The sequence below is a fragment of the Loxodonta africana genome, chromosome 2, assembly GCF_030014295.1.
Source record: "Loxodonta africana isolate mLoxAfr1 chromosome 2, mLoxAfr1.hap2, whole genome shotgun sequence".
Taxonomy (NCBI): domain Eukaryota; kingdom Metazoa; phylum Chordata; class Mammalia; order Proboscidea; family Elephantidae; genus Loxodonta; species Loxodonta africana.
In genome coordinates this window covers 58,594,835-58,607,980 of record NC_087343.1, presented here as the reverse complement: position 1 = coordinate 58,607,980, position 13,146 = coordinate 58,594,835, and the positions used below count along the sequence as shown (strand labels likewise).

Genomic DNA, 13,146 nt, shown 5'->3' with positions numbered 1-13,146 from the left:
TACTTAATATAGAAGGCTTGGCCTTTGTGTTTAAATTTCTTTTTAAAATTAAAAATACACCAACATCCATACTCAAAGAACAAATCAAATACTGAAAGCTGCTCTTCAGCTCCATATTGTTATTGCTGTGTGCCGTCGACTCAATTTCTATTCAGACCGACCCTAAAGGATGGAGCAGAACTGCCCCATAGGGCTTCCAAGGAGCAGCTGGCAGATTTGAACTGCCAACCTTTTGGTTAGCAGCTTGAGCTCTTAACCACTTCACCACCAGGCCTCCTCCATATTATTAAGAAACGAGAAAGGGAGGCAAAGAATAGAATGAAATAAAGACAAGTTAAAGAGATCAGTGGGTAAGGAGGAAAACAAAGATATAAAAGAATCTGTTCCCATGGGAGTGGGAGGGAAAGAGAGGGGCACACATCTGGGAATTCAATAGAAAAGCAGAGAGGAAAGGGAGTTAAAAAAGACAGGGAAGAGGCTCAGCTGGTTGTGAAGCATCTGGATCCCAGGTGGTTTCTGGTGGGGCAGCCGCTGTGCTGTTCACTGGGCCTGGGCACGTAGTGCTTCCCATCACTGAGCCCTGAAAGGCTTCCAAATTCCTTCCTGTCCTTTGTACCCCCTAAAAGATAATGCCTCACTCTGCAAGGTATGGCCCATGTTTGCCTGGGGAAGGGGAAGGGAAGAGACAGGTGTTCGTTTCTAGGTGTAATGGTTATTAGACTTTTATTATTGGAAAGAGGAAATCAAGCTGAGGGCTAAGTATGGATAGAGTGTCCCCTTATCAGCTCCGCCCAAATGCATCATTTTTCTTGTGAAGGAGCACCACTAATTAACATGGTATTTTGTACATGGACCACGTGACACTTTTCAGCTAATGAAAGGCAGTATTTTGAAACATGGTTAATGTTTTTAAAGAAACTAATTTTCAGAGAAATATAATTTTTGTTTTTCTTCATGGATTTTGTTTACACGTCTTTTTTTCTTAAGTATTTTCCTGTTTGAGATCATCCGCAAATAACTGAGTTAGGTCATGAGATTTTAGTGTGATTAGGCAGTATACTGCCAGTGGCTTTTCATTACTCAGCAACTGTATATACTTATACATTTTTACATAACCTTCCATCAAAATAGTATACAGTAAAAATAAAGAGTGTGTATTTTGTTCTAGATTTTTCTCTCTGGAGATCCTTATGATAACTTGATCAAGTCTGATTTTTCCAAGAATTCTGGTGTGCTGGAGCCAGCTCGTACTGATTTGTGAGAACTGACATAAATTTTAAAAAATTTTGCAAGTCAGTTGTTAAACCACTGCAGCTGGAAACTGGCTATGTGAGAGCATTTACACCACTGAAATTGGCAAATGCAGCAAGTCAGGGCTCCCCGCCCAGAGTTGGTTGTTAAACATTTATTGGCCAAACCCAACCCACCCTGTTGCCATGGAGTCGATTCCGGCTCACATATGGTATATACACTATAATTATAAAGCATTTCAGAAATGAAGTACAACTTTCAAGGTATATTTCAGGCAAATGCATATTTATTCCAACCTGACAATCTCTACTGTGACATCTACCATGAGATGATGACCAGGAGTCAGAATGAAGTACTCCCCTCCACCCTCAAATCAAAACAAAACAAACTTCAAGTCAGTAAATTATTTGCCACAATTAAAATGCACATGATTTTATTGTTTTCCTTTGTCATGAGGACAACAGCTGAATACCCTTTTATGTGACTGACCCTTGGTATTTTTCTGTCATACCCCTCAGTTCAGGCAGCCTGTAGCAGTTTATGTCTCAGACTTTTTGATGTGGCGACAGGGAAGTCATTATGCTCAATTCAAGAAAGATGCATTTTTTTCTCAGTGTGCATTTGCCTGATGGTACTCATCTGAGACACTGAAGTTGCGGAGGCAGCGTGTCAGCAAATTGCTCCATTCCCTGCTTCAGCTGACATAGCCTAATTGTTACAGAACATGCAAATTTCCTTTCCCTCAGGCCAATACATGGGCACACTTTGAAAACCTCATCTGCTTGCCTCGTATACACAGAGGGCAAGCGAGGAGAACCAAGCACAGATGAGAGCAGGGATTCTCAGTTGAATAAGGGAACCATGATTGTGACATATAAGTGAAGAAATCCACTTAATACGGCTTTGGCGAGAACTCATGACTTTAGGCAGGATGTCCATATGAATTTTGTCCACTGGACAGTCCTGGTTGGCTCCAGGGCAGCTCCATTACGTCTGTCTGGCAGTGAGGAGACTACATTCCCTGTGCAGTGCTGGCACATACAGGTCTGCTCACACACCTAATGTAAGCATATACAAATACCCCCCCACCCCCACCCCCCAGCACTGGGATGAGCTCTTGGAACAGTGCTCTGGAAGCAATACTTGGAGGCAGTTGCCCTGGGACAAAATTTTGCTTAGAGGCCCAGAATTCAAATTGCTAATAGTTTCTCAGGGCAAAATTGCCAAGGATAGATAGGTTTGTTAGGTGGCTTCTGATAATTCACTAACAATCTAGGTTAGTCCTCAGATTTTCTCCCCTGATTACTTAAAACACTTTGGTATTTCCATTGACTTTTAGAGCTGCAAGGAGCTTTTCAATTTGACCCCCTTAACTGTACAGGTGAGGAAACTGAAGTTAAAGAAAGTTAAGTGGAAAAAAAAATGTAATAAAAATAAAAGCAGTTAAGTGACATGCCCAAAGTCATGCAGCTGGTTAGAGGTAGCACCAGGGTTGTTGACATACTGTATCATCCTTGAGGCTATTCACGGTAGGACAGAGAAGAACTGCCCCATAGGGTTTCCAAGGAGCAACTGGTAGATCTGAACTGCCAGCCTTTCAGTTAGCAGCCGTAGCTCTTAACCACTGCACCACCGGCGCTCTGTGCTACATCCCTGTAAATTCTTTGGGGCATTTCAAATATCTTGACCTCTGATTGAAACTGTCCTCCCACCCCTACCACATATCTTATTAAATAAATTCATAGCTGGGTAGCTGGACATTTCAAAGCAAATTGCTTCAGGAAATATTTTTTGTTTCTCTTAAGAGCTACAAAGCAATTACGTAGAACTGTACACTGAAGTGGTGTTAACGGAATTCACCATAAAAAAGCATCTTCACTTTCACCAATCAGATGAAAATTTGGAACCAAGTCACAGGTATTTTAAATTGGGTCTTCCTTCTTAGCCGCATTTTACATGACTGTATTGTCACATATATATTTTTTTGCTCCAGACCTATTTCATTTATGCAGTGAATATTTTGTGGGGTAACAAAGTCCCTGCACCAATTTGGCACAATTGCTTTGTTAGCCAATAACTATAAGGCTGACAAAATATAAAGGTCATGACGTTGAGAGAAAAAGTATATCGTGACTCTCCCTGAGGATGCTCAGTGATTGTCAATTTACACTGCAGGAGTCTATAATTGCAGTCATCCTCTTTTTGCATTAGAGTTTTGACTGTTTGACTCTTATGATTTCAGCCATCAGAATGATGGCAGCACTGAATTCTTTCCAGATGGCTAATCTAATCTGAATATACTAACAAAAATCAACCCATAATGACTGAATAAAGGTAAGTGATATTATTCCCAAGGCCTTTTTCCTACACTTGGGATTTTCACACAGAAATAAAGACTGTGACTCAACTGTTAATATTCCACTTGTGGAATCTGAGTTGCTTCTGGAAAATAATAGGGAGGGAAATAATGAAATTGATGAAACCAAAAAAAAAAAACCAAACCCAGTTGCCATCGAGTCGATTCCGACTCATAGCGACCCTATAGGACAGAGTTGAACTGCACCATAGAGTTGCCAAGGAGTGCCTGGTAGATTTGAACTGCTGACCCTTTGGTTAGCAGCCGTAGCACTTAATCACTATGCCACCAGGGTGAAACTGGTGAAGGCCTTTTCAAATATTAAGTGTCATTTAAAAATGATGATTTGGCCAAATGTAGTAAAATGCACTAGGAAACTCTACCAAAACAAAACAAAACTCTACATGAATCTGTAATAGATGTTTTAAATTTTTAATATTTTGTGTTCATCAAAATAGCCATTTTGTGTTTATCAAAATAGCCATTAACAGTTAGTTACTTCAAAAATTCAGTCATGTGCAGTGTTCCTGAATCCCAATAGTGGTTTAGTGTGTTAGCATTGCCATCAAGTGGAATCCTAGAAAGTGTTAAGTTGAACAATAGGGTATTGAAGCCCATTGGTGACTGTGTATCCTGAATTTTTTAGTGATCAGATGAAGTACTTAATATAATTCATTTTGAATTTTTGCCTACCCTTTATTTTTGCTTTGAGTAACATCTATATCCTGGGGACATTTATCACCACTGATGAGCAGAAGATAATTAAAACAAAACAAAACAAAACAAAACAAAACCTTCAGTGCCACATTTAACTGTCAGACCAAACCCTCATGGAGACATTTCTATTCTGACTATTGCATTAGAATGGTTCAAGGGCATTTTCATAGATCCTCCTTCTTTTTTATGATCATTTGTCTAACCAGAGCTGCTATGTCAGGCCTGATGGCTTCAATGGGCTCCTCTGGCCTCCAGAACTTCACAACTTGGCCCTCTGGGTTGACCAGATACTTCCAAAAATTCCACCTTGGTTCCTTCTTTGAAGAATCTAAAATATCAGAACATATTTTCATGAGCATAACTTTATTCTTTGTCAAGATTTTCATTTCTGTTAGCATCTCCATAAATAATACCGTTAGAGTCAAACTCGACGACTGTCATAATGTCAAGTATAAAACAAAACAAAACACCCAAATGAAGCAAAACTCAAAGTTTGAGTAACCAAATCTTGATATACTGGGTAACGTCACTGATGATTCTACTGATCTAGAATCATGAAATGAAACAAAGTTGTTTATTTTGGATTTGCTGATCTAAACAACAAAAATTCTACCTTGTCACCAGCTCAAAACTTTCGGTTTAAAAAATTTCTTTTAGAGAAAATGATGCTCTAAAATGTCCTTGGTAACAGAAATATATAGATCACTTTTCATATTAAATATATTGATATTTTTCATACTGTTTGGTAATAAAAATGTATGGATTACTTTTTATATTAAATATATTGGTTTTCTCTGTATTGTTACATATTACATAGCTGAAAACTAAGGAATTCTAAATTATCTTATTTTGAGAAATTATGATATCCTTTGGTAAATTTATGCAAGAATTATAGATTTTTTTAATCACTTATATCATATAGGACTTATGTTCACATTCTTCACTAACATGAGACTATATATGTAAATATGTGTATAAATATAAATAATATAGCTAAAATTTATCAAGTGCTTACTATGTGCCTAGTAATGTGTCCAGTGCTTTCAATGGATCCTCTTATTTAAACTTTACATCAATCTTATGAGGTTGGTATTTTTATTATCCTCATTTTGCAGATGAGAAAATGAAGGCCTAGACTCAAGGTCATATGATTAATGAGTGGTAGCTCCAGGGTAGTATCTAGGCTTTCCTACTCCAGAGCTCATGCTCTTAACCTCTAGGCTGTACTTCTTCCCCAAGGAACATGGCAGAGCAAGCAGATTTTAGGAGGAAGATGACAGATTCATTTTTGTACACGATGGGGTTCAGATTTCTCTGGGGGCACCCAAATCAGAGCAGACATCTGGGTATATGGCTTTGGAGCTTAGGAGAGCGCTCACTCAAAGAGGGTGGAATAAGAAGAGCCCAAGTGGATTATGGGAAAATTTTGTCCTGGGGATCAGCAGAGTTAAGGGTTGATGGAAAAAGAGGAACCTGCAAAGGAGAATGAAAAGGGGCCAGAAAAGAAGTCATTGGGACCCTTGCCAGCCAGGTTCAGGGGAACTGTGGAATGAAAAGCCAAATATAGGGGTCCAAGAAGGAAATGGATTCAGGGAAGCCAAGATAGCAAGTGTTAAAAACTCTTTAAAAAATAGTGATGAAGTAGGCAGAAGGAACACGCTACTTGGAGTTTTTAAAGCTGGTGATACTTTGCTTTGTAACGGGAAAAAAGCCAATAAGGAAGTATAGGTTAAAGATAATAACTAAAATAAAAAGTAGCCATTATTATATCTGCTTTACTTTGGGTATTGTGAACATTTAAATTTGTTATTTCATTACTAGAAAGTAGTACTGCTGATTTTTTTCCTAATTTTTCTAATTAGAAAAAAAAATCAAAGCCTCAACATGAGCGTCATATTATTACATTAAAGCTTTCTTAAAATCATTTTGAAAAATAGCCAATTTTTTCTACAATGGGAACTATCTTCCTAAAAATAATGCCTATTCTGGGCAGGGCTCTTTCTAGCTGATGTGACATCTTTGAGTAAATCAGAAGATGCTTCTCCAGATGGGCACATCCTCACAGCACACACCTTGGCAAGTGCAACTCGACAAGGTTTCAGGTCCCCTTTGCCTCCTCACCTGGATGCCCGTGGCTAGTGAACAACCTGCACACCTGTACATACACGGTGGTCCTGTTCGCAGCCAAATGAGCAGTTACTGTCCATTTTGGCCAGTTTTAAAAGATCTAATTTTCATTTGGCCATGGTTTCACAGTCTTTCACTCTAGAGCTCCATCTTAACTTCAGTGAAAGCTTAAATCACTATTAGTTTTTGGATTCCCCCACGTGTCTGTCAGTTTGTCTCACTGTGGGGGCTTGTGTGTTGCTGTGATGCTGGAAGCTATGCCACTGGTATTCAGATACCAGCAGGGCCACCCATGGAGGACAGGTTTCAGCTGAGCTTCCAGACTAAGACAGACTAGGAAGAAGGACCCAACAGTCTACTTCTGAAAAGCATTAGCCAGTGAAAACCTTATGAATAGCAGCGGAACACTGTCTGATATAGCGCTGGAAGATGAGCCCCCCAGGTTGGAAGGCACTCAAAGGACCGGGGAAGAGCTGCCTCCTCAAAGTAGAGTCGACCTTAATGACATGGGTGGAGTAAAGCTTTCGGGACCTTTATTTGTTGATGTGTTGCAACTCAAAGTGAGAAGAAACAGCTGCAAACATCCATTAATAATCGGAACCTGGAATGTACAAAGTATGAATCTAGGAAAACCGGAAATCGTTGAAAACGAGATGGAATGCATAAACATCGATATCCTAGGCATTAGTGAGCTGAAATGGACTGATATTGGCCATTTTGAATTGGACAATCTTATAGTCTACTATACTGAGAATGACAACTTGAAGAGCAATGGTGTTGCGTTCATCGTCAAAAAAATTTTCAAGATCTATCCTGAAGTACAATGCTGTCAGTGATAGGATAATATCCATATGCCTACAAGGAAGACAAGTTAATTCGATTATTATTCGAATTTACGCACCAACCACTAGGGCCAAAGATGAAGAAGTAGAAGATTTTTATCAGCTGCTGCAGTCTGAAATTGAATCAAACATGCAGTCAAGATGCATTGATAACTACTGGTGATTGGAACGCGAAAGTTGGAAACAAAGAAGGATCAGTAGTTGGAAAATATGGCCTTGGTGATAGAAACAATGCTGGAGATCGAATGATAGAATTTTGCAAGACCAACGACTTCTCCTTTGCAAATACCTTCTTTCACCAACATAAACGGCGACTATACACATGGACCTCACCCGATGGAACACACAGAAATCGGATTGACTACATCTGTGGAAAGAGATAATGGAAAAGCTCAATACCATCAGTCAGAACACGGCTAGGGGCCGACTGTGGAACAGACCATCAATTGCTCATATGCAAGTTCAAGCTGAAACTGAAGAAAATCGGAGCAAGTCCACGAGAGCCAAAATATGACCTTGAGTATATCCCACCTGAATTTAGAGACCATCTGAAGACTAAATTTGACGCACTGAACACTAGTGACCGAAGACCAGACGAGTTGTGGAATAATATCAAGGACATCATACATGAAGAAAGCAAGAAGTCATTGAAAAGACAGGAAAGAAATAAAAGACCAAGATAGATGTCAGAGGAGACTCTGAAACTTGCTCTCGAACATCGGGCAACTAAAGCAAAAGGAAGAAGTGATGAAGTAAAAGAACTGAACAGAAGATATCAAAAGGCGTCTTGAGAAGACAAAGTAAAGTATTATAATGATATGTGCAAAGAGCTGGAGATGGAAAACCAAAAGGGAAAAACATGCTCAGTGTTTCTCAAGCTGAAAGAACTGAAGAAAAAATTCAAGCCCTGAGTTGCAATAGTGAAGGATTCTATGGGGAAAATATTAAGCAATGCAGGAAGCATCAAAAGAAGATGGAAGGAATACACAGAGTCATTATACCAAAAAGAATTAGTCGATGTTCAACCATTTCAAGAGGTGGCACATGATAAGGAACCAATAGTACTGAAGGAAAAAGTTCAAGCTGCTCTGTAAGGCATTGGCGAAAACAAGGCTCCAGGAATTGATGGAATATCAATTGAGATGTTTCAACAAACAGATGCAGCGCTGGAGGTGCTCGCTTGTCTATGCCAGGAAATATGGAAGACAGCTTCCTGGCCAACTGACTGGAAGAGATCCATATTTATGCCTATTCCCAAGAAAGGTGATCCAGCCAAATATGGAAATTATAAAACAATACAACATCACATGCATGCAAAATTCTGCTGAAGATTGTTCAAAAGCAGCTACAGCAGTATATCGACAGGGAACTGCCAGAAATTGAGGCTGGTTTCAGAAGAGGACGTGGAACCAGGGATATCATTGCTGAGGTCAGATGGATCCTGGCTGAAAGCAGAGAATACCAGAAGGATGTTTATCTGTGTTTTACTGACTGTGCAAAGGGATTCCACTGTGTGGATCATAACAAATTATGGATAACGTTGCGAAGAATGGGAATTCCAGAACACTTAATTGTGCTCGTGAGGAACCTTTATATAGATCAAGAGGCAGTTGTTCGGACAGAACAAAGGGATACTGATTGGTTAAAATTCAGGAAAGGTGTGCGTCAGGGTTGTATTCTTTCACCATACCTATTCAATCTGTATGCTGAGCAAATAATCTGAGAAGGTGGACTATATGAAAAACAGGGCATCAGGATTGGAGGAAGACTCATTAACAACCTGTGTTATGCAGATGACACAACCTTCCTTGCTGAAAGTGGAAAGGACTTGAAGGACTTACTAATGAAGATCAAAGACCACAGCCTTCAGTATGGATTGCACCTCAGCATAAAGAAAACAAAAATCCTCACAACTGGACCAAATAGCAACATCACGATAAACGGAGAAATGATTGAAGTTGTCAAGGATTTCATTTTACTTGGATTCACAATCAACACCCATAGAAGCAGCAGTCAAGAAATTAAAAGATGCATTGCACTGGGTAAATCTGCTGCAAAGAACCTCTTTAAAATGTTGGAAAGCAAAGATGTCACCTTGAAGACTAAGGTGCGCCTGACCCAAGCCACGGTATTTCCAATCGCATCATATGCATGTGAAAGCTGGACAATGAATAAGGGAGACCGAAGAAGAATTGATGGCTGTGAATTGTGGTGTTGGCGTAGAATATCGAATATACCATGGACTGCCAAAAGAACAAACAAATCTGTCTTAGAAGAAGTACAGCCAGAATGGTCCTTAAAGGCAAGGATGGCGAGACTGGGTCTTACATACTTTGGACATGTTGTCAGGAGGGATCAGTCCCTGGAGAAGGATATCATGCTTGGCAGAGTACAGGGTCAGTGGAAAAGAGGAAGACCCTCAGTGAGGTGGACTGACACAGTGGCTGCAACAATGAGCCCAAGCATAACCATTGTAAGGATGGCTTAGGGCCGGGCAGTGTTTCGTTCTGTTGTGCACAGGGTCACTATGAGTCGGAACCGACTTGATGGCACCTAACAAGAACAAGAACAACAGGTTTGGACTACACAGGGTAAGTGGGATTTCAGAAGTTTTTTAGTGACAAAGTAGAGGAGCCTAGGAGTTCTAGTGCACGTACTCTGGCTTTTCTTTCCTCAGTGCACCCCGGAAATAAAAGGCGTGAAAACATCACTTCCATTCATGGTGTTAGGTGTTGCACGTCGGTTTTCCCTAGAAATTAAATACAATGTTTCTAGGAAGTTCTCAGCTCCTATTTTAATGAAGTATTGTTGAGCATCATAATCTGGCTGGATTGGAAACTTGATTGCCTAAAATTTTTCTTTTGGGGGTCAAAACTCAGATTATCTACAGTGAAAATAGGACTGAGAATATCAGAATAAGTTGGGAACGGGGACATTAGCTGAAGGTCTTTTAACACAGTGCCTGGCACAATAAGCAGTATATAAATACGTGACTTTTGGTATTTAATTTTAACACGGGTCTGGGTTTTTTAATTACTTTTACTATTTAATTTTAACACATTTAATTCTCCAAACAATTTTAGGAGATGGATACTGTTGGTATGCTCATTTTACAAATGAAGAAGCAGGCATGGGAAGTTAAGTAATGTGCCTAAAGCCACACAGCAAAAGCGACAGAACAGGGGTTTGAACCCAGGCAGTCTGGGGCAAAGACCTATGATCTTAACCGCTATATAACACCGCTGTTCTGCTGATTAACCTTGGAAAGTCTTAAATAGGTATCTGTAGCTAGCCTAATTGTAGACACTGCCTAACAGTGCCCCCATTGGGGAAAAAAAAAAGAGTTATATTCTGTTTCGAAATTTAGCAAAAATCTGGTAAATCTAGATATTATTCATCCTCGACGATAGTATCTCAGATGAGTAAGGCAACATAAAATTAACCACAAAGATATGCTTAACTAGTACTGTTCAGCAATATTCATGAGATGTACAGATTTAATTATGAGGAGGGACATTTCCCCAGAAGCTACTTAAATGGAGAAGACTGAGATATTTATGAAAATAGCCATAAGCACATTTCAAGTAAATTATTCAGGATGACGGTCATAAGGGATAAAACACATTGGAGTAGATTTCTTTTGACACCCAAGAAGTTAAAATATTAATTCCAGGGGTGCATGACGTCTGGAAAGTTAGTTACACAGGATAAGATTCTGGGTCTTGGATAGTTTTATAAAACTTTCCCAACAAAACATTTCAAATGGAATAGGAAAGTATGGTCCCCGTACCTTTGTTTTAAAAACGAAAAGCAACTAAAAACATTATATTGGTGAGGCAAGGTAGATATTTACCAACAAGAAATCTAAATGCAGGTTCTGCTTCAGATCCTAGAATCTTAATCTTGTGGAAGATGGGGAATGTTACTCCGTAGTTACTTCTTGCAAAAGATTCTACTTCCTTGCTTGGGCGTGGTTCCGAGTCTCCAAACTGATTGCACGGAAAAGCCAAGACGCTGAAGTGGAACGGTCCAAATTCTCTGTGCAGTTCCTGCAGTGCTAAGTAATTTCTGTCTGTGAGTTTGCAGTCACTAGCCACGTTTACAACTAGTGAAACCTCCCGGAAAAAGAAAAAAAATCCAACCGGAAAGTGAAGCAAAAGATTAAAAAAAAAAAAAAAAAAAAGTCCTGCAAGTAGTTAAAAACCTAAACCACTTTGAGAATGCAACTTCTGATGGTGATTTTATATTTTTAGGCATGGCCAATTTTATTAAAAATCATAACCAGATGCCTGAGTTAGGACCCTGAAGGATCACTGCCATAAAAAAACATCAAGTACTCATGGAAGTTTTTAAAATAAGACATAATTATATGATCATCGATAATATGCTTTTTAAAAATGTTGTTAGATTACGCAATTAATACGTTTGTTAATAAGGGCCTCCATATACACATTACTAACTATAAGCGTTTTCTAAACATATTAAAGTATTAATTCAACACACGGTAAAACACTTCAAAGAAAACAAATGAATAGTCAGTTTATCAGAAGTACATAAACTATCAGAGCTCTAAAAACTAAAGTGATATATTAGCAATATTACTCTGAAGGCTAAATTCTAATACGACCACTTAATAGCTAAAATCGATTGTATTAAGCGAATATAGAACATGGAAAAACGATAGAACAATCAGAAGATGCACTTACTTTTCCTTTAAACTTTTCCAGAGAAACGGCTCTTCCTTTTGCATCCTTCACTTCAAAAGTATAAAAGCTGTTGATTCTAGGTTTTAGGAATTTTAGTTGTAGAAGAAATAGCAATACTGTGCACAGAACCATAGACAAAAAGACTGCAAATACCTTTGCTTTGGGGCCCGAACATTTTAAAGGATATGCCGTAAGAGGCTCCATTTTGGATGATTCTAGAGGGAAGACTCAGCGAGCTGGAATTTCCAAGGAGGAGCTGAAACTTGAAACCGGTGCATTTTAACGGAAAACCAGGACGGACAGACTAGCCCTTGTCACTGCTAAGGACTAAATAGGCTCTTAGAAAGAGAATAGAGTGAAACTCCTGAAAGAAACAAAGAGATAGAAATAATTACAATTTACTTGTGATACCAATTGCAATTGTAGCTAGAAAAATCAAGTCGTTCTTGCTTCGGTTTAATATCCAACATAGAAAGTATTTGACCAGAAGATGGCGCGCTTGTAACTTGAAAGCTGTGAACTGCTTAGTGTGTATTTATCAAGCGATTGGTTGGATGTAGAGGGTGGGGTGCGGGATACCCAGGAATGGTTCCGAATGCAGATTAAATGTCACCTAATCGATGGCACTAGTTTTTTTTTTTTTTTTTTTTTTAATAATGATGCATAACCTTAGAGAATTATTATTATATGTCTGGATTAAATATGCCAAATGGGTTCAAGTAATTTATAGTGTAAAGAGCAGTGAAATACCTGAAAAACTACCCTGGACGCATGCAGCTAGGGCAACCAAATGCCCGGTGAATAGAGTAAAAATAAATAGATTAAAAACAATTCAGGCTTTAAAAAACTCTCCTCTATCTTAGCGCAAAGTCTGTGTTTTTCACATTTTTTGATCATGATCTGCAGTAAGAAATGCACTTTACAATATAACCCAATACAGACACACACACGCACACATGCACTCACACACACAATACATATAAACACAATGACTGAGAAGTTTCATGAAACAATACTTCCCCTTTAACTGTGATGCACCCTGATTCTGAGCCACTAAAATGATTTCATGACTCACCAATAGGCTGCAACTCAAAGACAGAAAAACACTGAACTCTATAATCAAGTAGGAAACTTAACAGTTAAATAT

At 38.9% G+C, this 13,146-nt stretch overlaps 2 protein-coding genes across 2 annotated transcripts in view; one reads left to right on the top strand and one right to left on the bottom strand.

Moving 5' to 3' along the window:
* The window catches only part of CDC20B (cell division cycle 20B), a 72,603-nt gene that overhangs the window by 3,790 nt on the left and 55,667 nt on the right, over positions 1 to 13,146 (top strand). The window lies entirely within an intron of this gene.
* GPX8 (glutathione peroxidase 8 (putative)) lies at positions 1,520 to 12,434 on the bottom strand. Its single transcript, XM_003408035.4, has 3 exons — positions 12,000 to 12,434; positions 11,147 to 11,408; positions 1,520 to 4,652 (listed from the first exon to the last, which is right to left on the bottom strand). The coding sequence occupies exons 1-3, from the start codon at positions 12,201 to 12,203 to the stop codon at positions 4,489 to 4,491; spliced, it is 630 nt and encodes a 209-aa protein (XP_003408083.1). The 5' UTR covers positions 12,204 to 12,434; the 3' UTR covers positions 1,520 to 4,488.